The sequence below is a fragment of the Delphinus delphis genome, chromosome 1 (genome assembly GCF_949987515.2).
Source record: "Delphinus delphis chromosome 1, mDelDel1.2, whole genome shotgun sequence".
Taxonomy (NCBI): domain Eukaryota; kingdom Metazoa; phylum Chordata; class Mammalia; order Artiodactyla; family Delphinidae; genus Delphinus; species Delphinus delphis.
In genome coordinates, this window is record NC_082683.1 from 34,900,153 (window position 1) to 34,926,778 (window position 26,626).

Below are 26,626 nucleotides of genomic sequence, written 5' to 3' on the forward strand. Positions count from 1 at the left end.
CAGGTTCAATCCCTGGTTGTGCAACTAAGATCCCACATGCCACAGCGCCTCCAAAACAAAAACAGAAAACAAACAAACAAAACACAAGTGGAGAGGTTTCTGACTACTTCCAAAATCTTTTTTAGGAAATGACTGGCCAAGGTGAGGTCCAGTCCTAAGCTCGTTACCTCTCGGGTCTATCACTTCACGGCCAGTCGTTTTCTGGCGGTGTCCAGCCGCGATTCTGTAACCAGACTAGGTCCTGAGAAGCTGGGAAGGTGAGCTGAGCAGCCAAAGGGGCGGGCCGCGCGTTATAAGATTTGGGGAGGAGGGGGGTGGACGGGCAGGAATGAGGTCCAAGGGAGGAGGGTGAGCATGTGTTGCCTGGAGACGGCTTGGGACTCTGTTGCCTGGAGACGGCTTGGGACTCTGTTGCCTGGAGACCTGGCAGCCGGTGAGCGTCCAAAGGGCGGTGAGAGGGGTTAGGTACTGACCAGACACAACAGAGCCAAGGCCATGGCTGGACACCAGAAGGAGAAGGTGATCGCAGATGAGGTCCACCAGAACCAGATCCTGCGGGAATTGTACCTCAAAGAGTTACGAACCCAGAAACTCCACACGCAGTATCATGTGAATCCACTCCGCAAGGGTGAGGGGAGCTGCGGGATGGAGGAAGGGAAAGGGGGCGCCCCCAGGAAGGAGCCGGCAGAGGTGCGGGAGGGGTGCTGGGTGGAGCACAGTAGGAGACGCCTCCTGTGACCTCTCGTCCCTTCATAGCCTTCAGGAACTATGACTTTGGGGTTGGAGAGGGGTCTCACCCCCCATCACATCGAAAGTATTAGATACATTAAAATGCATCCAGGTCCTGATTAAATAACATTTTATTGTAAAAAATTTGAAAGGCTTTTTATAAATTGCTTTTGAAATATTTTGCAGGTTTTATGTTTTCTTTTGCATGTGTTTTGGTTTGCTGTTATTAAAGGATTTCTTTCCGTCTTCTAACATTGTCTTAAGACCTTCAGAAAGTTCAAGGGGAGCAGACTCAGGGTCCAACGTGCCCCCTGATAAAATGGCCGCACCCCCACTCCTCACTTTGCACATTCCTGGGCCGGTTTCATCTGGTCCTGTAACATCAGCTCTCCCTAAATGCTACCGAGTCTCAAATGGAGCCCCAGACCCACGTCCCCATCCACCTCCCGGCTCCCTTCCCCGGGACATCCCTTAGGCACCTCAGACGCACTGGTTCAGAAAACCAGGCTCGTCCCGCACCCCTCCCCCACCTGCAGTTACTCCAGAATGTTTGGTTTTAGCCAAAGGCACCACAGCCCTTCTCTCTCCCAAGTTAGAAGCTTGGGAGTCATCCTCAGTCTCTCTCTCCCTCCCTCCACACAGCTGAGTAGGCACTGTCCTGTTTGTTCCTTATCCTTTCTCTCACATGATGGTTCCCATGTTCCCGCCTCAGTGGGAAACACCATCACGCATGGCGAGGTCTCTCTGCCTCACCTCATTTGTCTCCGCTCTCTCTCCATCCTCACTCCCAGGCCCTCGTCAGTCCTGCCTGCATTGGTCTGATGGGCTCTTAACTCTCTCTTTCCCTCCAGGCCCAGCTCTCCAAACCTCCCCTACACCACTGCTGGCGAAAGCTGTGCTAGAGGGGATTTGATCATCCAGTCCCTCTGTAAAATCCTCAGTGGTCCCACAGATTCTGAGCTAAGGTTTAACCTGATCCGTACCTAAGGCCCCCGTGGACCTAGCTCTGCTGCCCACCCAGCTTCATCCTGACTCCCTCCCAACCCGCACACTGTTCCTTTAATAAAAATGTTAGTGCCTGGTCTGCACCAGCCACAGCCTTTCTATCCCACCATATTTAGATGCATGGATTTCCTAAATCATCTTCAGTTTCATAAATATTGTTCCTTCTTTCCAAACTTCTCCCCCAGTCCTGGGCCTGATTAACTGTAGTCCACTGCAGCTCAGCTTTGTAAAGAAAATGTAATGCCATTTCTAAAAATAGAATTTGCATAGAGTTAAGGTGTACCACGTGATGTTTAGATATACATATACGTATACACAGTGAAGTGATGACGACAGCTATACCCACCTTCTCACACACTTACCTTTGCGGGGGGCGGGGTGAGAGTACAGAAAATGTACGTCTTCATGTAGCTTATAACTAACCTGGTTTTCCTCTGGAGCCGCCAGCTACTAATTCCAAGAAAACCACTTAACGTCCAATTCTGTTTAAACTTGGTCTATTTCAACAATTTAAATAATCCCTTCAAGCGGCATCCAGGCTTCCTAGGAAAAGCGCTTGGGCTCCCGGCTCATGGTCCTTGGACACATGATTAATATGATCCATTGGGATTAAGTGAGGAAATATTAGAATTTGTATCTATGTTTACACTTATGTATAAAGAAAGAAATGATGCTTTGTCAACATATGACAATAGTGCATAGAGACTATATAAATATTCATATGCGGAAGTTTTTTTACTGGTAGGCGTTTGAGATAAAACACTTGGAGATCACTGGTTCCTTCTGGCCTCTGCTCATCGACTACTACTCTCCTCCTAGCTCCTTCCACTAGAGTTACTCTGCCTCTCGATGTTTCTCTCGAGTTAGAGTTAATTCTCTAACTCACCAACCTCACTCTTGGATCCCTCCCACCTATCCTCACACAGCAGATTTATTCAGGACTCTGCTCTAAGGTATGTCCTTAGAGACATTTCACCCACACTACACCCCACCATCAACATGGGTTTACCCATGTAACCTGCTTTATATTGTGCATCCCATTTATATTTGCTTGATATTATATATCTGTTTATTGAGTATCACCACAAATAGAGTGGAAGCCCAGGGAGTACGGGGACCTCCTCTTTCTTGTTTGCAGCCCTATCTCCAGTGCACCAGTAATTACGGGCTGAATAGATGTCCGTGGATCCTACACCTCTGTTATCGCATGGGCTGCTGGGTATATATCACTATCTCTGGCTGCCTCATATGTCTGCATCCCCATAGACCAGTCTGTCCCAGAGAACATTCTGTGATGATGAGAATGTTCTCTATCTGTGCTGCCCTAAATGGTAGCCAGTAGCCACATGTGGCTGTTGATCATTTGAAATACAGCTGATGGGACTGAGGAATGAATTTTCAATTGTATTAAATTTAAATTATTCAAATTCAAGTCACTGCATGTGGCTGGTGGCCACCATACAGCACAGTGCCTCTCAGATTGTGAGGTCCCCGAAGGTCTTAATGCCCTAGTGCCCAGCACAATACCTGACACATGACAGACACTCAGAAAGTGCTGACTGGGTGTCTGGCCTAGGGTGGGTCTCAGAGAGGCCAGGAAGATCGTTTTTTAACTTGAATCTGCGATGCTGTTTTTCTCTAGTTCACACAATCGCCAGAAAGCCCATGTCTTGGCATGATAACCTGGAGGAACCTGCAGATGGTGAGTCTGGGGTCTGAGAATACCGTTGAGATAGAGCATGGAGAGGCAGCCGGCTGGGAGTCTCTCAGGGCAGTGGTTTTTGGGGGCAGGCCTCAGTCCTCTGTTTGATCGTCTGAAAACGGGGCTCATACTGACAAAGCTCACAAGAGACTGACACATTCAAATAAACAGCCAGTTTATTAACTGTCAAGCCAAAAACATGTTCCTAATGGCCCTGACGTTACGGTCATTCATCCATCCAATACTTAGCTGTTACAGGCACAGGTTCTGGAGTCCTACTGAGTTTAAATCCTGGTTCTGCCACTCGTTAACTGTGTGACTTCAAGCAAGTTTTTTAACCCCTCTGAGCCTATCTGTTAAGGGCATTGTGAAGACTAAACAAAATAACCCAAGTGCTTAGAACAGTATCTGGTACACTGGTGATCAGGACATGTTATTATTTTCATTATTACCAGGTGATAGTCACTAGGATGGGGCTGGGGATCTCATACCATAGTCAAGGAGACAGACTAGTAAATACACAGGTAAACAGAGAACAAGATTGGGATGGCAGCAGCATAGAAAACAGGTGCCCATCTCAGGCAGTGGAGTTCTGGGAAGTCTTCTTGGAGGAGGGGATAAGAGGGTGAGGTGGAGTATGTCAGGGTGAGAAGAATGTGGAAGGACATTCCAGGTATATGGAAAAGCACAGAAATGAGATAACAGCATGGCCCACGGACTGTGAGGAGTTTGGCATGGCTGGGAAGTACGGGTGAGTGGGGGCCACGTTTGGGAATGCGGGAAGAGAGATACTTGATGGGAAGCCTAATCCTTCTGGCAAGCTCTCCTCCTTCCCCTCTACCTTCTTAGAGTGGAGTTTGATAGAGGAAAGATGTGTGATTTTTGTAGAAGGACAGGGTGGGAAGTGAGGGGTGGGAAGGAGGAGTGAGGATCTCATAGCATCACAGAGACAGACAAGTAAATAGACTAATAGAGAACAATCCAAGAAAGGAAGGTTGTTATCTGCAGCGGAGACATCAGCCTGGCTAGAATGAAGGATAGGAGCTGGGGACTTGCAGCAGTAAGGGAAATAACAGGTGGTGAGGGGCTCAAACACCGGGCAGGAGTTCATTACTAGCTGCCTTGTATTCAGGATAAGCTCGGCCCGAGGCCAGGTCCTGTATTCACAGTCCTTCACTTACTTCTCAGACATCTTGCTGAGGTAGATATTTTCCTCCCATTTTGCGGATGAACAAAGTGAGGCCCAGAGAATTAAACCACCTGTCAAGCTAGTAGTGGAAGGGCCACGAATGCCCAACTACCAAGCCAGCTTCTTTCCCTTGTCAGACTGCCTCTCTCAAATTGAGACTGGATAGGGTAGATTGCAAATGAAATGTGTCTAAGTCCTTAAGCTGTGGAGTTGCAGATATACCTGGTGTTGACAGCCATGCTGATTTCAATCCAGAAGGATCTGACCTCACCTGGTACAGCCCAGCTCCTCACTCTCTCTGCTGCAGCTACATCGCCCAAACTCGCTCATGCCCCAGGACATTTGTTCTTGTTGCCTGTGGCGTGCTTTTCCTCTGCCTCTCTCAGGGCTGGCTCCTGCGAGCCTTCCTACTGAGTAGCCAGCCCTGCCCCGACATGCCCCTTTGCCAACTCCCTTCTTCAGAGTTTGCATCACTGTCTGCCACCACTGGGTTTGTTTTTATAGGTGTATATTGTGTCCCCTGTTCCCTCACCTAGGCTACCTCTCCAGGAGACCAGGGACCATGTCTATCTCACTCTGCTCTACCTCCAGGGCCCAAACAGTGCCTGGCACAGAGTTTGTGCTCAACAGATGTTTGTTGAGAGATGAGTGGAGGAACCAGATACCTGTGTCGCGAGGCCTAGGCAAGCTTCTGAGGCCGATGCTCTGCCTCTAAGAAAGGATGTGTCAGAGTCAAGGGCACAGGATCTCTCGTTTGGTCCCAAAGCCTGACGCCTTCATAACTCATGCCTCGTCTCCCAGCCAGGTTCCTAAATCTTATCCACCATGCTGCCCAGGGACCAAGGAGGAAATACCCCGAGGCACAGACTGAAAGTCAAGAGATTGGATGGGACTCAGAGCCATTGGTAAGTGTGTCTCCTTCACTTGGAAGGTCAGAGGTAATCCAGTGGTGGCTCAGAGAACAGAGTATGGAGCTGACTGCCTGGGCTTTGACCTCTTACTACCACGTACTAGCTATGTGACCCTGGTAAGGGACTAAGCTCTTTTGTGACTAAGTTTCCTCCTAGTACAGTGGAGATATTACAGCACTTATCTCATAAGATTGCTCCGAGGCTTAAATGGGGTGGTGTTTGTAAGGTGCTTAGAACAGTGCGTGGCATGTAGTGAATGCTGGTAAGTGTGGATTAAGCAAAGCTTTTGCTGATGACAGATGGCCTGAGTTTGCTCTCCCAGGTGTTAGTAGAGTGGTCTCGGGCATATCACCTACATCTCTAAATTCTGTCCCCTTCTCTGGAAAATGCAAATGCCCGTAACATATTTGCCTCGTTGATTGGAGCAATCAATCCTAGGTGCAAGGAGCCTGGCCAACGCAGTCTTTAGCACGTGATCTCCCTAAATGATATAGGGCTTCTGTTCCTGAGGAAGAAATGCAGGGTTTTGTTTTCGTTTTTTTGCAGTACGCGGGCCTCTCACCGTTGTGGCCTCTCCCGTCGCGGAGCACAGGCTCCAGACGCAGCCATGGCTCACGGGCCCAGCCGCTCCGCGGCATGTGGGATCCTCCCGGACCGGGGCATGAACCCGTGACCCCTGCATCGGCGGGCGGACTCTCAACCACTGCGCCACCAGGGAAGCCCAAATGCAGGGTTTTGAATAGACAACTTGAAGAGCTTCCTGCTACACTTGTCGTTCAACTCTGATTATGTCTTTCCTCATACAGAAGGTTTTAATTTTTAAGTAGTCAAATGTGCCAATTGTTTCCATTTTGACTTCTGGGTTTTGTACCTTACGTAGGAAAACTTCAAAAATCAGAGTTACGAAACACCTAACTTTGCTCTGTATTTCCCCCAAGTTGTTATTACTGTTGTTGTTGTTAAGATTTGGCTATGAGCCCATCTGTTTCTTTTGTGGAAGATGTGAGGCTGGAGACACTGTTCCTCGGCTGTGTCAGAATTTCCTTCATTACCTCAAAGGCACGAAGACCTCCACACCCTGTCTTTATATTTGCTGCCCTGCCGATGCCTCCTGGCCCCCAGCCCTCACTCCTTGAGAAGTCCCACTCACCCTACATGAAATCCAGGAGTCACCTCTTCCCTAAAGCCCATTAAGACACTTCTGTCCCCCACTCCCCCTGGGCTTCTTGAGCACCTGGAGAGCTGCAGCTCAGTATCAGTGCATCAATGTAACCTGGTGATCCTGGAGCCAGACAGCCTGCGTTCAAATCCCAGCTCCAATGTTCTCTAGCTCTGTGAACTTCTCCTCTCTTAACTTCCATTCATCTGCCTTAACATGGGGATAATAGTGTCAACACTTGAAGGTTTGTTGTGTGGATGAACTGAGACATATATAAACTGCTTAAAATGGTACCTAGCACACAGCATGTGCTCAGTAAATGCGGGCTACTGTGATGCTGAGGGGGAAGAATAGACAAGACGGCATGGGGCCCAACTGAGGACCAACTCGGTGCTTCTCCTGGCCTGGTGGCTTAATCCCTGTTGTCTTTATCTGGTGAATAATTTTCTAGTGTGCTCCCTTCCCAAGAACTCCCCACACCCTGTAGTCCTCATATTTCTACAGGCACCTGTCTTTCTCACCCATTTATTTTTTATTTTTTTGTGGTTTGCGGGCCTCTCACTGTTGTGGCCTTTCCCGTTGCGGAGCACAGGCTCCGGACGCGCAGGCTCAGCGGCTATGGTTCACGGGCCCAGCCGCTCCACGGCATGTGGGATCCTCCCAGACCGGGGCATGAACCCATGTCCCCTGCGTCGGCAGGCGGACTCAACCACTGCGCCACCAGGGAAGCCCTTTCTCGCCCATTTATACAACTCCAGTCTCGGCATGGCTCTGCAGCCCCTGGTCCTGCGCAGGGACCAGGGGCTGCATGGAGATTGGAGATTGGATGGAGATTGGAATAAACAGCTCAGTGAGCCAGGTTTTACCAGTGAAGAGCGCAAATAACTGCTCATTTGTAACAGCCCCTCTTCAGATATGGGGCATCGCGTTGGAGGGAGGAGACCGTGCAAGACAGGGAGAGGCTTCCAGCAGGAGCCCTCACCTCTTACCCAAGAACTGAGTCCAGAGGGAGAGGCGCTGTTGGGCAGCTGGGGAAGAGATAAACGCTCAAAGGGTAAAGGAGGAGGATGGGAGGCGGGGCCACATAATTTACAGTGAATAAGGGAATGGAGAGGGGGCCTGTGAACGAAGGAAGGCGGAGTGAAGAAAAAATCCTCCAAGTTAGATAACTAAGCAATGTAGAAAACTATCACAAAGCACAAGTCATTTAACTCATTACTCTTCATTTTCTTAAAGAGAAAAGGCCTGGCTCCCATGGGTACAAAATGTATGGGTAGAAGTGTTGCATCTCTGCCCAGCACATCTCAGGGCAGGCCCAACCAGCCATGACAGGAAGGAGAAATGAGACTGGCTTGGCCAGCCCTGCCCTGCGAGGGCCCCCAGATCACTAGTCACTGTGGGGTTTCAGAGGGTCTGGAAATACACCACACCTGTTCATTTTAAACCTGGGGACAATGCCATCAGATGGCACTGGTGGCAAAGTAAGAAAGCGTACCCAGAAAAGTTAGATCCAGGGGTCATGCAACCATACAAGGTAATTAAGCTTTCAGAATGATGTGTTTGGGGGCGGAAGAGGTTTGATCAGCCCCAACTTAACACAGGGCTCCTGCCCCCAGCGGCACCTCGCCCCGCACAGGCAGAGAACTCCAACCCCAGTACTGGGACTCTGGGGAAGCCACACTCAGTGAGTATCGCTCAGCCTCTGGTCTCCTGGTAACATTTGATGAAAGTATAACCTTTTAGTTAAGGGCACAGTGTAGCTTCCGTGAGATTTGTGTGTCCCAGGGCTCACTCTTACTCAGTTCTCTGTGTAACTACTTCAACAACATCCAATCTTTCATTCAGCAAATATGTCTTGAGTCCCCTGTGTGTGCTGGGTACTGTTCCAGGTGCTGGGATACAGATGCAGCACCTCCCCTCATGGAGCGTCCATGCCAGTGGGGGGAAGAGTCCACAGGCCTCCACCGTAGGCAGCGGGAAAGGGCAGTGCAGCAACTCTGCACAGTTGAGATTCTCATGCAACCCTGCAAGTCTTTTGGTGGAAATGTTGTCTTTATTTCACAAACAGGGTTTAGCAAGGAAAAGCACCAGAGGCTGCACATCAGGAGACTGAGGCCTGATTCAAGTCCAGGTCTTCCTCCTTCCCCACTGGCTTCTTTCTGATGTCTGCATTCCCTTCTCTAGGTCAACCCACAACGCGATGACCGCAGGCTGAACCACTTCAGGGTCTACAAAGACATCACTCTATACAAGGCTAAAATGTGGAGCTTGGGAGAAGATGGTCACCACAAGTAGTGTTCCCGCAGTGCTGTCAATCACTGTCGTTAATGCCCAGAGTGTGTGCTTCCCAGGTTAAAAAAAAAAAGGCACTTTAAAGCCTAGGTCTGCCTTTTACTGTCCTGAGTCTCACATTTCTCCCTTCTGGTTCATATCCTTAATTTAATAAACTAGGGGGAGAATTCCAGTTAAAGATGGCAAACTAAAGGCCTACGATATCTCCTCTGCCTTCCAGACCCCAGTAATAAATGGAGTTTTTAAAAGGTATGAACCCACAACAGAGAAAATGAGAGAGAAACCTTAGCAGCCCAGAAGTCTGAAGCCATGTTTAAAAGACGGAAAGCTGATGGAAGAGGGTGGAGGAGACCACAAAATGCGAGCGGGACACCTCTGAGCACAGAGCTCCGCCCCCCAGAACTCTGGAGGGAGGTCAGGACTCTGGAAAGAGTGGGGTGTGTGGGAGGGAACTGAAATGGCCACTGGGAGGGGGTCTGCAGGGAGTCTCCTCCACACACCCCAGCACCAGGTGTGTAACGGCTCCCACGTTGGAGGTTTACTCTTGGAGAAATGGGCAAAGCCCAGGGCTCAGGGACACTAAGTAAGACGTGGGGTCAGGGTGAGGTGTAAGGCTGAAGACAGTGACCATCTGTGAAAAGGAGGTTGAACCTCTCACTCGCACATGCTGCATTTTTACCCCGGCTTTGAAGCTAGAGGGCTCCTTTCTGAAAAAATGAAACAGCTCTAAAGAAAAGACCCCCCCGCACATACACACATGATACCATTTGAAGGTCCTGGGAAACAAGAACCGGGGAACGTCCAGGCAGGTGAACACACGGAGGTGCTGGGAGAGTCACTCGCCCAGGGAGGGCATGGACGCTCTGTGCACTGCCCCCCACCCTGCCCCCAAATCCCTTGCTCTCTGTATCTCTTCCATCTGGCTCTTCCTGACTTATGCCTTGAAGGGTGAAGCCATATATTGCTGCGGTCACTCCTGCTTTTGTATCGTGCCAAGACTGAATGGAAGCTCCAATGCTGAGTGGCCTCACCCTGACAGCCATTTTCATACAAGGCTGGACTAGACCAATTATTAGTGACTACATGGGAATCTAGAAGGGGGCCAGTATCTCGTAACTGTTACAAACTTTTTGCTCTAAGGAATCCATGGTCAATGACCAAAGGGTGACCTGTGATATCACAGAAAGAGATTTGGTCTTTTCCTGGTTCCTGACGCAGAGCTCCTAAATCCTTTGTAATTTCCTAAAGGATAGGGGTGGTAGGAGGGTCTTTTGTTCTAATGAGGTGACTCTTAGCAGCCTCTAGACAGCTTCAGCATGGGGCTGCTCCCCAGGAAGACCAAGCCTTGGTTAGAAACTTGCAACTTTCAGCCCCACCACCCAACCTCTGGGGAGGGAGGAGGAGCTCAAGATTGAATTAATCACCAATGGCCCATGATTTCATCAATCACGCCCACATAGTGAAACCTCCAAAGACCCCTAGACTGCAGGGTTTGGAGAGCTTCCGGGTGGGTGAACACATCAAGGTGCTGGGGGGGTGGCAGTGTTTTAACTATCAGGGTTTGTGGCTTGAGTGTGCCTGGCATTCGGATGCACCTGGTCTTCCTTTAAGGTAGTGTTGATCATTGCTAGATTACTGGATTTTCTTGAGTGGTCATTAGCTTACAACAGTCCCCTGAATGCCTTTAAAATTCCCTGTCTTTAATCCCCTAGTGGGATTTCTAAACAAATTATCCTACTCTATCCCTATCAGATTCACCTCCAACATTTTATCATTTGTACTTTCAATGCCACAAAATATCTCCAAGAGTCCCTTTAATGGGAAGTTTTCTGCCAGTGTCACTTCCTCTGGGACATCATCATCCTTTCCATCATTTTCCTCATTCTGTTAAGTTCACATTCACTATTTCTCTCGCTGCATCTCTATCTAGTCTCTACAACAGCAGCCTTGTCTCCATTCCCTCATCACCTGTCTCTCCTATAACTCCATTTGCATTCTATTCCATTTTACTTCCAACCTTACCACTTTTCATTTCTTTGCTGCACTTTCATCTGTTGCTCAATTCCCTCTTTCAATGACTTACTTTTGTAAAACGCCACGTGGGTTTATCGCTGGAGATGAGACAACACAACTGCACTCCTTGCCACCTGTGCATGAACTAAATAACAGGTGTGCAGTGGCCAATCACCCACATACTTCAAAAGCAGTGGTATTTGGCCACTATTCATTATGTTTCTTCTATGCAGTGGTTTATGAACTGAAGAGCCAGCAGCAAGTTTCTACTTTCTGCAATTACTTGGTTAATAATACTTTGGTAACTGAAACATGAACAGTCCTGTCGAGGAACACAGCTGCTATAACTGCACCTTGATAGCTGAAGTCCACGTATATTGGAACAAAGCAAAGCAAGAACAGCCTGGACTCGGTAGTGGGAACTGCTAGCTCCTACTTACCTTTCAATGCATGGAATTGCATTTTAAAGCAGTATGAGGGCTAATGCTGAGTTCTATAAAGTATACCTCTGAAATTAAGGAAAGTGATTCCATTTGCTATAAAGAAAAAAAAAAAGGAAAGAAGGTACATTGTTTTCAAAACCTTTAGAAGTACTCAAATCAGTAATTTACTTTTGTTCCTACTAGTGTGAACTCTGGCAATCTGTGTTCACCTTTCTTAAAGCTCTCAATATGTTCCACATATAATTCAAAGTCTCTGAGCTGAGGCTCCTTATTGAAATTACTATACGTTACCCCATTCACTGCCATTGTACAGACTGTCAAAATAGGTCAGGGTTAAACATGGTGGTCTTCTGAGAACATGACTTGTTTGCTTGGAATTTTGCTCATTGAAATTAGTTTACAAAAACTAAATTCCTTCTTTTTGTTCTAGAAACTCAATATCATAGGAAACCAGAGAGATCCTTTTTTAGGTCCCAATGATGCTACAAGGAAACAATGTGAAAATCAGTTGTTTTTTCTGCCTAAGCATATAGAGTTCTCAGATATCTGTAGCCTCCTTAAAGTATGGCTTCTGAACTGGAATAGAGAGAGGAGGGCAGGGAAGCTGTCTTCCTTTCCCACCTTTCAAGATACAGGAAAGCCCAAACATGGCCCACCCACCACATCCAACCTGTGCCCAGCTCCCAGCCAGCAGTGGAGAAGCTTCAAACATGCACCACCATGGCTCAGCAGACATTAGGGAGAGCCACCCCACCCAGCAAAATAAGCCTATGCAGGTATACACTCTCATACGGCAGGCAGTGTCCTAAGCATTTTACACATATTAACTCAATGCTGAAAGGAACCCTCTTTGGTAGATACTATTATCATGTCTACATGGAGATGACAAAGCACAGAAAAATTAACTTGCCCAAGGTCAAGCAGCAAGTATGCAGCAGGGCCAGGTGTCAAACCGAGCAGTCTGGCCCCAGAGTCCATGCTTTTAACTTCAACAGGGCTCATTTATTTATTATCAATAAATGGCAGCATTATTTAATATGTAAAAAGTAACTTCTAAATCTTTTAGTCCTGAGTTTTTAACCAAGAATATATATTTCTCTGAAAATTTTTCTTTAGTTTATTGAAAGAATTTTTACAAAAGGAAACCAACAGAAGGGATCCAATTGCATTGTGAAATCCCAAGTCTCCACCCGTTTTCTTGGTCTTTGTATGCAAAGATGCTGCTTATCTAGCGTGTTCTGCTCTTCATTTTCTCTCTTGTCCGTTTTCCGGGTCTCTTCTGCAGAAAAGGAAACACCACGTGTATTCACACAGCAGTTGGCCTTCCGCCCCAGGGTCAGGAAAGAAAGGGAAGGGGAGGGGCGGGGTGGGAGAGGAAGCTGCTCTGGCCCCTCACCTGCGCCCCCGGCTCACTTACATTTGATCCTTTCTTTCCAGGCCTCTTGAGGCCCTTGCCATGAGCTATCTTGGCCCGGAAGCCCGATACATCATCATAGCTCTCACGAGTGTTCCACTTGGAGCCTTTCTTCTTCCCACCATAACCAAACCTCTGGTTTTTATAGCGTCGCTTGGCACTGGGCCTGGAAAAAAGCGGTCTTACACGTTACCCTCAGCACTGCAAATCCTGATGAATGTAATGACCCAACAATACCCTCAGTTTCCTATCTGTACAGGTACTACTGTACCTAGAATCTCATCCTTGGCCCTACATTTCTACTCTACAAACTCCCCAGGCAAGCTCATCTCTTTACAATCTTAACCACCAAAGCAGGAAAACAAAGGAAGAATCAGGAAAAGACCCAGATATATCGTGTGGCTTTTACCACTTATCTTCAGAAACCTTTCTACTTACAGTAAATCTTGCTAAATCATCCTCAGTTGTTTCAATTCCTCTCAAGTATATTAAATGCAGTTAACATTCAGGTGTCATACATTTTAAAACTGGTCGTCCCACAGGAATCTCAGTTCACCATATCCAAAGTCACACGTCACCTCCCTTCTAGACTGGTTTCAGCTCCTGTATCTATGTCCTAACTTGAGGCTGGTGGTCCTACCATCTACTCAGCCACCCACACTATGAACCTGGAGTGGGCCTTGATTCTTCCTTCTTTCATTTTCTACACCCAGCTCAGTTACTGAGACCTGCTAATTTAACCTCTTGAATATTTCTTCAACCCGTTTTCTCTTCTCTACCCCCGTTAACACTTCTATGTCATTATCTTGTTCTCTGGACTTCTGTAACAGTCCCCGCCTCCCTCACTTACACGAGCAACACTGAAATATTTAAAATATGAACATGACCTGCTCGCTATTTTGAATAAAGCCCATCAGCGGCTCCCCACTGACTGCTGGATACAGCCCAGGCTCCTCACAAGGCCAAGAAACACTGCCCTGTACTCGGCCCAGGTCCCCCCAGCTACACTGCGCCACTCCTTGCCCACACTGTGTCCCTATGATACCAAATGCTGGCTGCTCTCATCTCTATGCTTCTGCTCATTAGCGTTCTTCTTTCTTCCCGAAACCCCATGTCTCTCCCGTTCTCCTGGTTAATTCCTTCCTACTCATGCCTCAGACTAAGCTCAGGTGGACCCTCCTGCAGGAAGTCATCACCTGACCCTGACCCCTGGACCACGTCACATATTTCTAAAATGTGCTTCCAGACTACTATATCTAATGCCTCTATCACAGCATGTACTGTATTATACAGAAATGACCATTTCCCCCAGGACGGGTGTCCAGAAATGCACAAAGGTAAACGAAAAGAACCAATAATAATATCCAACATTATCCCTTTCAATCTTCCTAATATTAAGAGGCACTTACAATTTTCTCATTTTCATAGATAAGGAAATTAACATTTAGAAAGGTGAAGTAACCTGCTCAAAGCCACCCTCCTAATGAGTGGCAGAGTCCAGATGGGAACCTTAGGTCTGTACACTTAACCATCACACATGAGGAATCCACTTCTACTGAGTGTTCACTCAAAATGTGCCAAATCCTGAAATCGCCTCATTTTAAACTTCAAAGACCGATGTGGCTGGACGGGCCCATCACCCGGCCTGTAGCTGTGGCCACACTCTCTGCACTGAGGTCACACCGTGAACTGTGGCCCTGCATGCGCCACCACCAAAACAGAAGCCGGCACCCATACCCCTTCTTCATCTGCTGGCCTTTGGCTCCTTCTTTCGTGCTCCGTGCGACAGGCTTCTGATCCCCCTCGAGGAAGTCCAGTTTATCAGAGAAGCCTGGGAGTGAAGAAGTACTTTGGTCAGCGCCATCCATTTTAAGAAAAGATTAAGCTTCGAAAGAAGGGTGTTACTTATGGAATTGGTATTACGAGGCCCATCTTGCTCCCCACACCATTCCCAAACCTTAGGTCCAATAGTTCCAAATCAATCAAGCCTCTAGAGCACTATGTGTTTGTTAGAATTAGCAGGGACCCCTGCTCCTCTGCAGCCTTAGGAGAGAATATACTCACCTTTCTGATATTTCTTAATGGCACTCATCATGTGTGCTTTCTCCCGCTGCCGCTTCTGAAGAACCTCTGTTTGCACCTGGACGTGGACACAGGACTGTTAAACCCACTCCAAGCCGGCACTACAAGTGTCTACATTCTCTCAGTAACCACGCTGTGACATTACCACCACCGCTGAACACTGACTGTGTGCCACAACTACACTAAAGCTCTGAGTCTAGTCTCTATTTCTCATCTCAACCACCCAGTGAAGTAGAAATTCTTATAACCCCGAAACTGAAGCACAGAGAGGTTACACAACTTGACTGAGTCGCACATGAGAAAGTGCGGAGCTGAGATTCACACCCAGGCAGTCTGCACCCTTACCCCGTGACACAACCTGCCTACAAAACTGCACAAATCATGTTTATGTCTACATCTAATTCTCCCACTAATTATATTTGGGCAGATTAAATATCTAACCTACTGTTGCTAGGCATGAAAGTACCAACAGAGAAAACAATCTCCCTGAAAAACAAAGAAAAAAAGCTTTAAGGACAAAAAGAGATGATTAAACTCTAAGGCAGCACTCCTCCATCTCAACACCATGACAGCTGCGGCAGGATCACTGTGTGTGGGGGGGGCACGGCCTGCCCTGGGCACCGCAGGGTGTTCAGCAGCCTCCCTGCCCTCTAGCTGCCAACAGGACGCTCCCCACCAGGACGCGATGACCAAAAATGTCTCCAGCATTGCCAAATGTTCCCTGGTAAGCAGAACTGTCCCCCACTGAGAAACACAGCCCCGAGGTTTCCTCACATTAGAAACAAGGGGCTAATGGACCTGACTAAGTTATTCTTTCCTTTGATAATTTAAGTTATGTTAAACCAATTGCCCAAGTCTTTGAGTTGATCTCAACCACCAACCACATCCATCCAATAGATCCACAGCTGGCCTTGTGCAGAGCCCAGGATGCTAATCTGCTCATACCCTGCTGAGGATCCATCAGGGAAATAACTGCAACTGTGGACGGCAGCTCAGCACCCAGATCACAAGTGTTTACGTCCAAAACGTTAACAAGGTCTTAACACCCATGCTGATCCTCTTCAGTCATTTCTTCCCACAACCCTAAGTTTAGTTCCTGTCATCTTCCTTCTTAGGTAACCATAAAATAAATAAGGAAATCAAGGAAAGATTCATGGTATATGCCTTCTGGCTTTACATCGGAACTCAGTCACAGTTCAAACATACTGGTGCCATTTTTTCTGACTGGATAACAATCAATAATATGATTGATTCCTTCAAGGACTTTATAATCATCTAGGCCAGTGATTCTCAAACCAGGATGTGTATTGGAGACATCTCAGAAGTTTTAGGGGCAAGGGATGAAAACATACAGATTCCCAGAGTTCCCGAAGCCTAGAAATCTGTTCTGAAGTTTCCCCAGTTGACTGTGCTGTGAGGTCAGGTTGGGAAACCATTGATCTGGACCCAGTTCTCTGATGTACAGGTGTGCAAACTGCAGCCCAGAGAGGCGCATGACTTGCCGGTAGTGACCACACTACCTCTGGCTACACACAGGTGTCCAGGAGGGATTGTGCTCACGGACACTAGCACCCATGCCACTGTGAAACAGTAAACACACGATGGAACACACACGCGGCACGGAACCAATTCAGACCAAGCAATCTACTGACAAACACACTCGGCCCCATCCCAACCCCGCTCCTTTTCCTTCCCACCTTCTTTCCGTATTTCCTAAGTGCTCGCAGCTGCTTAGCCTTTTCCGACCTCTCCATGGCGACCTGTTTAGCCTGCAGCTTCTGTCGAATCTAAAACACAAAATATTATCAGCTTATGTTATTGGAAATTGGGATGACTGCTGCTTAGGATGCACTGCAGCAGGGAGCAGTTATTTCCAGCTCTGCAAACTATGGGGCTCAAAGGGACCTTGTGAATCAGCTACTCCAAGCCCTGCGTTCTACACACAAGGACAATAAGTCCCAAAGGCTGACCACTTTGTCCAAGACACCAAAAGTCTCAGCCTTGCAACCAGAATGTCAAAGCGACCTCCCTCCTCCCAGTGTGCTGTTTGATCCATTACGCAAAATGGCATGGTACCAGGAGAGAAGACTAACTTCTCTCCGTCCCTACTGTCGGCAGAATGTGCAGCTTCGGCCCCCTTCTCCAATACACCACATACACAATAAAAGCTCAAACAGATATCAGGTACCTAGCAGCATGCATTAAACATACACATTTCAGTTAAAGGATGAGCAGTTGTCAGTTTGAATGTGCAGAGATGGGTCTGGGCTCGTCTCTAGATTAGCTTCCCTGAGTACACTGAGAAAAGAAAACCCAGCTTGAGACCCAAGGGAATTATTTAGGTATATCTTGGATTAGATGTTGGTAATTCTCTGCCTCCCAAAGTTGAATGAGGGCAAATTCTACCTAACTCTAAATTATATCAAATCTGAGCCATATATTAATCCTTCATTTTACAGAAGAGGAAAACTGAGGCCCAGAGAAAGGTAACTGTCTACCAGTTATAGTGCTGCCCCCAGGCATTGGCAGGAAAGAACTATTGTCTTTTCCACGCATCATGCCATGACCAAGCCAGTTAGGAAATGCATAAAGGCCATCTTTACTTCAGGGACCACACTTCTTACAGTACTTTCCTCCCCTTAACTGTTTAAATTAGGAAAATGTCACCCTTACATTTATCCAACTGGTGGTGATTGGCACGAATCTGATGTAGATAACTGAGATAATAATTGTCCACTGACAACCCATTCCCTATCAGTGGGCTTATGCCTATGTGTAAATGTTAAAGGAGATAAGCCAGTTGAATACACTTAAGTACAACGCCTCAGCTATCCAGAGAAAACCATTTCTGTTTCTCACCTTCTGCATCTGCTGATCAGACTTGGCCATCTCTGCAAAATAATCCGTGGGCCGCTTGGTAGGGACTTTGAGCTGATGGAGGCGGGGCAATACTGCAAGCACTGCTGCCTGGGCCTGACTGTAGCTGAGGATGTAGGACAAAAGTGTAAAATAAGCTAAGGGAGAGAGGCCTTACATCCTTTTCACTGCTCTCATGAGGCAGCCAAGGTCAGGACTCTCAACATCTGACCTCCACCAGCAAGAACACACACACAAACAAAAACAGTCATAAAACCTCATTAACTTAATGGGAGAAATTGAGATGTACACTCTTTTTAAAAGGAGTGGGGAGTATTGCTAAAAATAAATTAGTAGTTTAAGAGAATGACCACTTTAGAAGTGCCCATTAACTTACAAACAAATGCCAATTATACATTCTTATGTGGTCACTAAGAAAAGCCCATATAAGGACCTCTTCCATAAGCAAATTTTTGTTCTAATAATTAACTGCACACACACACAAACTTTAAAACTGGGTATTTGAAAATAAACTGTACTTTAAATTCTGATTGCTGGACAAAGGGTCTCTTCTCTCAACCAGGGAGAATCTCCTAGCTCTTCAGTCCAAAGAAGACTTCCTCCCTACACCCCGGCCTACGACACCTCTGAGGAGTACGGGCCCACGGCTTCCCCCTCTCCAGCACAAGAACCCACAACCTCTGCCACATTTGAAAACACACATACAAGCTCATCTCACGCTGAAAGTCATCTTCTGGATCAACAGCTTTCTGATCCTTGTTCTGAGATGTTGCCTGCGGTCCACGGATTGCCGGTACCGGACCCAGGGTCACATCAAGCCTTTCAACCCATTCCAGATCCCGCTTGAATTCAGCCAAACACTGCTTCAGGCCATTCTAGGAAATTCAGACACTAAGCTCGCAAGACAGTAACAGGCCAGTGGAAGAAGAGCTAACCCCCAAGACCCCGACAGGTAGTTGACCCTCTTGGCAATACGCAGGTTGTGTCTTTCCTGGGACTAGAACGCAGCCTCCCGAGCACAACGGTGCCTCGCGCGCATCCCAAGTCCAGCACCCTCCAACCGGGCGCCCGAGCTCACCACGTCGTTCACGGCCTTCTTCGGCCCCTCTAGCACCACGTTGAGGCCTGGCTTCAGAAGCCCTCGGGAAAACGCCTCCTGCAACTACAGGGCACGATCGGCGGTCAGTACCGGGGAGTGAGGACCCCTCTCCTGCGCGCAGCCCCACGAGCTCGGATGACACCTACCTCTCTGTCTGTGACAAGGGGGTCGTCAGAATCCGAGTCCGAATCTGAGAGCGGGGGAGTGTCCATCTCGCAGCACGCACGTCCACACCTGCCGGAGGAAGCGAAGGAGCCCGAGGCCCCCGCGCCTGGAAAAGGGCTCCCCTCGTCGCCGCCGCCGCCCGCTTTCAGCCCCCTGCCCTCCCGCCCGCTGCTCCACGTGGACTCGAACACCACCAGCTCCCAACAGCCCCCAGAGGCAGCTGAACTTTCTGATCGGAGTTCCGCTTCCGGCTGCTGACACACTTCCGGTTTCCCGTTGCTATAGGAACCGCTCCGGCGTCTGTGAGTGCCGCGTTGCTTGGGATTCGTAGGCGTAGTACCCTGTATACACGCATGCTCTGGTGATCCAGAGAGCAGAAGCGACAGGTGGGAAGGGTCCCTCGGGGTCGTCCGGAGGAGCAGGAAGCCACGAAGGCCAAAGGAAAGAGGAGACGCAGGAGCGGGGTCGGGCGCGCGGGAGAAGGTTGCTGGGGGGAGGGGGCGGAGGAGGAGTCCGGGGGAGGATCTAGGGGCGTGTGTCGGGGGCGGGGACGGTAATGTGGGCGGGGTGACGCGCTTCTCCACGGTCAACAGCTGCGCTGCATCTTTAGCGAAACTCCTTCCTGGGACCATGTCCACTGTGGTAGCTCAGTCGCTGCATGTTTTTGGTCTTCGATCCCACGTGTCCAACAATGTGTTCTTCTTCGATGAACAGATCATTATATTTCCTTCAGGAAATCACTGTGTGAAGTACAATGTGGATCAGAAGTGGCAAAAATTCATTCCAGGTAAAACCCTTTCCAATCTGACACATAACCGTGTATGCCAAATATAACCCCATAATACCGACACGACGATTGAAAGGAAACTTTTTTGGCCAACTTGAATATATATATAATTCTATAAATGTAGAAGAAATACATGTCTACTTGCCTTATTTAATGTATAGATTAATGAATCACACATACATAGTTAAAATCACATGTAAAATCATGTTAATTTAAAAGTACTTCTTTTCACTGTGATTTAATGAAAAAAATTCTTTTAAAGAGTTTCATGCATCTTCAATATCATTGTCTTTGTCGTCACCAGGGCCACTTTTTGAGTTTTCTAACAGTTTTCCAGAGTACACCACTTTCATGACAGCACCTTTTGAACCCATGTATGGTGAAGACACTGGAGATTTCAGCCCAAGTCACACATAACTGTCTGTATACTGTAACATTTGGTTTCGTTCTCATTGGTGCTGCTAATAATATACATGATTTCCACAGCTTAACCACCTACTCTCTTTTTCCACTCTTTTTTGCACTCAACATATTTTATTGTGACTTGCATACAAAAGACTGTGCACTACATATATGTAATATTTAAAGAACTATAATAAAATGAAGATCTGTGAACCCACCAACAGGAGAGTAAATAGAACATTACCAGTTCCAGTGTTTCTCCCTGACTTCATTCTTCTCACACATGCAGACTCTCGCTCCATCCTGGACTTTGTAATTATTCCCTTATTTCTCTACGTAATTTTACCACATCTCTATCTGTGTGGCCTTATGTAAGGTATCCTTTTTGTTTGTGCTCTTCACCAACTTTATATAAATGTAACCATAGTGTATGTATTCTGTGACTTGCTTCTTTTTTTCAACGACATACTTTGGACATTCATGCATCTTGATACATACTGAGTTCATTTTATTACTCATAGGACTCTAATTCTGAATTATATTTATCCATTCTAGTGTTGATGGACATTGGGAATGAACTTTTTTTGCTATTTCAAATGATGCCACTATAAACATTCTTGCACATGTGTACTCATCCACTTGTGCAGAGATTCTCCAGGGCACACACCAGGACTAAAATTACTGGGTAATGTGGCAGTACCAATTCACACTGCCATTCCTCCACAACCTCACCCCCCTTTGCTATCTTTCTAGTTTCTACTTCCTAATTTTTGCTCATCTGATGCTTGAGAAAGGGTATCTTATTGTGGTTTTAATGTGCATTTATCTAGTACAAATGAGGACGAATAACTTTTCACACAGTTAAGGGGCTACTCATTCTGTGAAATATCTTAAGTCTTTTATCCATATTCTTTGTTTTCTGGGGGTAATTTTCTTACTGATTTATGGGCACACTATAGTTTATGCTAATCCTTTGTCATATATATATATATATATATATATATATATATATATATATATAAAACAAATAATTTCTCCCAGTTTGAGGCTTGTGTTTTCTTCCTCCTTATGGTATGATGGGCAGAAATTCTTAGTTTTAATGAAGTCAAACGTGTCAACCTTTTCTTTTTGTGTCTTGTTAAGGAGTCATCCCTTACCCCAAGCTTATTCTCCTGTATTGTCTCTTTGGTGCTGTACACATTTGCCTCTCACCTGTTAGGCTCTGGGTTAGGAGGGTGCTGAGTGTGTTAGGGGAATAGCAAGGAGGCCAGTGTGGCTGGAGTGGAGTAAATGGAGGAGGAGTGAGAGGTGAGGCAGAGTAATGGGAGCAACGTCACATGGGCTTTGAGGTCAAGGGCTCCTACTCTGAGTGAAGTGAGAAGCCAGCGGGGGTGGGGGGGTGGGGGGATTCTGAGCAGAGTGACATGATCTGACTTATGTTTCAACAGGTTCCTTCTGGCTACTGTACAGAGAATAGATTTAAGGAGGGGCAAGGGAGGAAGCAGGAGACCAGCTGAGAGACTATTGCTATTAATATAATCCAGCTGAGAGAACATGGTGGCTCGCAGCAGGTGGCAGGCAATAGGGTGGTGAAAAGAGATCAAAGCCTGCCTGTATTTTGAAGGTGAAGGTGACAGGTTTCCTCATAGACCTGATGTAGGTGGAAGAGAAAAGGAAAAAGCAAGGGTTTTGGCCTGAGCAACCAGAAGGATGGAGTTGCTGCTAACTGAAGCAGGAAAGACTTCAGAATGAGCAGGCTTTGTGGAGCGTATCAGGAGGTTAGTTTTTGACGTGGGAAGACTGAGGTGCCTGCTAAATATGCAGATGGGATCCTAAGCAAGAACTTTGATGTCAGGTTTGGGTTCAAGAGAGAGAGAAGTCCAGGCTGGTGATAGAAATTTGAGGGTCATCAGCATGGAGGTGAAATATTAGGTCCTTAGAATGGATTGGATCCCCCAGGGAGTGAATATGTTTATGAAAGAGAAGGTGAAAGATTGGGCTCTGGGGCCCTCCTACATATAGTACCAGGGAAATGAGGAACAACCTGCAAAAGAGTCTTTGGAGGATTAGCCAGAAAGATAAGAGGAAATCCATGCGAGAGGTGAACGTATTTCAAGGAGGAATCAGTCACTGACTGGGTTAAAACAATGAGAAAGCATTTACAGACTCTGCAGTCAGCGTATATTGGTGGCAGGCGCTGGTGATTGAAAGAATGAATAAGCAAGAAAGCCAGACCAGGAGCTCTCAGTATTGTAGTGGGGACAGGTATGTATTCAAATGAGCGGGACTATGTAAATGAGCAGCACACCTGCTAGGCCAGGTACAGCCCTGGTACAAAAGCGCAGAGGAGGGAGTGAACTGTTGCCCTTTCCGTCCTCCAGGCAATCTCATCTATGTGCACACTTTAAACTCCACACCGTGACTTTTTAAAAAATTTTTTTCTAAAGGCCAAAAGTAAATATTTCTTTTATTGTTTTATACAGTGTTTGTTTGTATACCAACTTTTTGTTAACTGTTCCTTCTTGTTTCTACACTTTCCTTTCTTTTTTTAAATTTTTACTGGGGTATAATTGATTTACAATGTTGTGTTAGTTTCAGGTGTACAGCAAAGTGAATCTGTTATACAAATACATATATCCACTCTTGTTTAGATTCTTTTCCCATATAGGCCAATACAGAGTACTGAGTGGAGTTCCCTGTGCTATACAGTAGGTCCTTATTAGTTATCTATTTTATATATAGTGGTGTGTATATATCAATCCCAGTCTTCCAAATGATCCCTCCCTCTGCCTTACCCCTCAGTAACCATAAGTTTATTTTCTATATCTGTAACTCTATTTCAGTTTTATAGATAAGTTCATTTGTAGCCTTTTTTTAGATTCCACATATAAGCGATATCATATGGTATTTATCTGACTTATTTCATTCAGTATGAGAATCTATAGGTCCATCCATGTTGCAGCAAATGGCATTATTTTGTTCTTTTTTATGGATGAGTAATATTCCATTGTATATATGCACCACATCTTCTTTATCCATTCCTCTATCTATGGACATTTAGGTTACTTCCATGCCTTGGCTATTGTGATAGTGCTACAGTGAACATTGAGGTGCATATATCTTTTCCAGTTATGGTTTTCTCCAATTATATGCCCAGGGTGGGATTGCTGGATCATATGGTAATTCTATTTTCAGTTTTTTAAGGAACCTCCTTACTGTTCTCCATACTGGCTGTAACAGTTTGCATTCCCACCAACAGTGTAGGAGGGTTCCTTCTCTCCACACCCTCTCCAGCGTTTATTGTTTGCAGATTATTTTTTAACATCTTTATTGGGATATAATTGCTTTACAATGATGTGTTAGTTTCTGCTGTATAACAAAGTGAATCAGCTATATGTATACATACATCCCCATATCTCCTGCCTCTTGCGTCTCCCACCCACCCTCCCTATCCCACCCCTCTAGGTGGTCACAAAGCACCGGGCTGATCTCCCTGTGCTATGCGGCTGCTTCCCACTAGCTATCTATTTTACATTTGGTAGTGTATATATGTTCATGCCACTCTCTCACTTCGTCCCAGCTTACCCTTCCACCTCCCTGTGTCCTCAAGTCCATTATCTACATCTGCGTCTTTATTCTTGTCCTGTCCTTCTTCAGTTCTTCAGAGCCATTTTTTCTTTTTCTAGATTCCATATATATGTGTTAGCATACGGTATTTGTTTTTCTCTTTCTGACTTCACTCCGTATGACAGACTCTAGGTCCATCCACCTCACTACCAATAACTCAATTTCGTTTCTTTTTATGGCTGAGTAATATTCCATTGTATATATGCACCACATCTTCTTTATCCATTCATCTGTCGATGGACACTTAGGTTGCTTCCATGTCCTGGCTACTGTAAATAAAGCTGCAATGAACATTGTGGTACATGACTCTTTTAGAATTATGGTTTTCTCAGGGTATATGCCCAGCAGTGGGATTGCTGGGTCATATGGTAGTTCTATTTTTAGCTTTTTAAGGAACCTCCAGACTGTTCTCCATAGTGGCTGTATCAATTTACATTTCCACCAACAGTGCAAGAGGGTTCCTTTTTCTCTACACCCTCTCCAGCATTTATTGTTTGCAGATTTTTTGATGATGGCCATTCTGACTGGTGTGAGGTGATACCTCACTGTAGTTTTGATTTGCATTTCTCTAATAATTAGTGATGTTGAGCAGCTTTTCATGTGCCTCTTGGCCATCTGTATGTCTTTGAAGAAATGTCTATTTAGATCTTCCACCCATTTTTTGATTGGGTTGTTTGTTTTTTTGATGTTGAGCTGCTGTTTATATATTTTGGAGATTAATCCCTTGTTGGCTGTTTCATTTGCAAATATTTTCTCCCATTCTGAGGGTTTTCTTTTCTTTTTGTTTATGGTTTCCTTTGCTGTGCAAAAGCTTTTAAGTTTAATTAGGTCCCATTTGTTTATTTTTGTTTTTATTTTCATTACTCTAGGAGGTGGATTGAAAAAGATTTTGTTGCAATTTATGTCAGAAGTGTTCTCCCTATGTTTTCCTCTAAAAGTTTTTTAGTATCCAGCCTTACATTTAGGTCTTTAATCCATTTTGAGTTTATATTTGTGTATAGTGTTAGGGTGTGTTCTAATTTCATTCCTTTACATGTAACTCTCCAGTTTTCCCAGCACCAATTATTGAAGAGCCTGTCTTTTCTCCATTGTATATTCTTGCCTCCTTTGCCATAGATTAGGTGACCATAAGTGCATGTGTTTATCTCTGGACTTTCTATCCTGTTCCATTGATCTATATTTCTGTTTTTGTGCCAGTACCATACTGTTTTGATGACTGTAGCTTTGTAATATAGTCTGAAGTCAGGGAGCCTGATTCCTCCAGCTCCGTTTTTCTTCCTCAAGATTGCTTTGACTATTTGTGGTCTTTTGTGTTTCCATACAAATTGTAAACATTTTCGGTTCTAATTCTGTGAAAAATGCCATTGGTAATTTGATAGGGATTGCACTGAATCTGTAGATTCCTTTGGGTAGTATAGTCATTTTCACAATATTGATTCTTCCAATCCAAGAACATAATATGTCTCTCCATCTGTTTGTGTCATCTTTTATTTCTTTCATCAATATCTTATAGCCCCATGACTTTTATCTCAAATCTATATTTCAGTCCAAACATCTCCCCCAGCTTTCATCATATCCAGCTGCCTGCTAGACCTCTTTACCTGAAAGTTCTGCAGTATGTACCTCACACACAATATATCCAGAATGGAATTTATCATTTCCTTTTTCTCCCTCTTTCCTTAAGAGCCTACTTTGCCAACTATCCAAACACATGATAAGGATATGATTACAAAAATAAGCTAGTCCTAGTATAAATATCCCAGAACCCAGTAATACACACATAAATGAACACAATGGATAAATGAATTTAATACAACATAAAGGTGGCATTAGTAATTAGTGCTGGGATAACCAGTTAGGTATTGATGTTTGGGAAAGGGGAATCATCATGAACCTGAGAAGGATTAAAGACTTCAGTGCAAATAAATAAGAAATCATAAAAAACTGAAAGCAAATGAGCATGATTAAATCAGAAATATTCGCATGGACTATTTTCAGTGAAAAACAGTGGATGTGACCTTCACCATGGCCCCTAGCTCCCTTAGCCTGTGTTCCATCCCAGTTGTCACCACCACTCCCATCACCAAATCAGAAACCTAAATGTCATTCATTGCTCCTCTCTCTCCATCAGCCCCTCACCCCACCTTCACTGAGTCCTCCTGGTTTTACCCCTTAGCATTTCTCTAACCTCCTGTTCCCATCGCCCCTACTGCCTTCCTGTTGCTCATTGCTGCCATGTGTCCCGGTTTTTGAAATAACCTGCTGAAGTTTCCTTCCCTCCAGGATTGTCTTCCATACAGTTGCCAGAGGGATCTTTCTACAACACACATCAGACCTTCCTAAAATTTCCCAGGGCCTTCCCATTGGTCTCCCTGGTAAAGTCCAAACTCTCATGCAAGGCTCTCAGTGACCCAAACCCGGGGTTCTTCTCAGAGGTGCAGGTATTCTCTGCAGCCCTTCCAGAGAAGCCCGCGGGCTGGTCCAACTTGCTGCGGCTTGTGTGACGCAGCAGCATGGAGTCCATCGTGTCACTTTCTAGCACAGCTTCCCCTGCGTCTCTCACCCGCCCCGCCTGGGGCTTGTATCAGGCCGAATTACTGTGAGGCACAGCCTGGGGCCCGTGATGCTTTTAGGGACCCAAGAAAATATTTTAATTTTAATTTATTTTAAAACCAGGAAAAAATGAATATAATACTAGTGAATCTAGCATGGATTATATTCTTCTTTAAA

The 26,626-nt window shown here is 46.0% G+C and overlaps 3 protein-coding genes across 3 annotated transcripts in view; 2 read left to right on the forward strand and 1 right to left on the reverse strand.

Annotated features, from left to right (window-relative positions):
- Positions 1 to 495: 495 nt before the first annotated feature.
- CFAP144 (cilia and flagella associated protein 144) lies at positions 496 to 8,990 on the forward strand. Its single transcript, XM_060004364.1, has 4 exons — positions 496 to 628; positions 3,377 to 3,436; positions 5,427 to 5,530; positions 8,880 to 8,990. The coding sequence occupies exons 1-4, from the start codon at positions 496 to 498 to the stop codon at positions 8,988 to 8,990; spliced, it is 408 nt and encodes a 135-aa protein (XP_059860347.1).
- Positions 8,991 to 12,530: 3,540 nt separating this feature from the next.
- Positions 12,531 to 19,266, reverse strand: EBNA1BP2 (EBNA1 binding protein 2). Its single transcript, XM_060004377.1, has 9 exons — positions 19,062 to 19,266; positions 18,895 to 18,978; positions 18,522 to 18,691; positions 17,799 to 17,922; positions 16,637 to 16,726; positions 14,922 to 14,997; positions 14,595 to 14,688; positions 12,861 to 13,023; positions 12,531 to 12,722 (listed from the first exon to the last, which is right to left on the reverse strand). Exons 1-9 carry the CDS (start codon positions 19,125 to 19,127, stop codon positions 12,672 to 12,674), a joined length of 918 nt encoding a protein of 305 aa, XP_059860360.1. The 5' UTR covers positions 19,128 to 19,266; the 3' UTR covers positions 12,531 to 12,671.
- A 116-nt stretch (positions 19,267 to 19,382) lies between these two features.
- CFAP57 (cilia and flagella associated protein 57) overlaps positions 19,383 to 26,626 on the forward strand; it is a 77,239-nt gene continuing 69,995 nt past the window's right edge. Inside the window, exons 1-2 of the mRNA XM_060004392.1 lie at positions 19,383 to 19,466; positions 19,691 to 19,867. Coding sequence (XP_059860375.1) covers positions 19,711 to 19,867 — 157 coding nt within the window. The 5' untranslated portion in view covers positions 19,383 to 19,466; positions 19,691 to 19,710. The remainder of the gene's footprint in view (positions 19,467 to 19,690; positions 19,868 to 26,626) is intronic.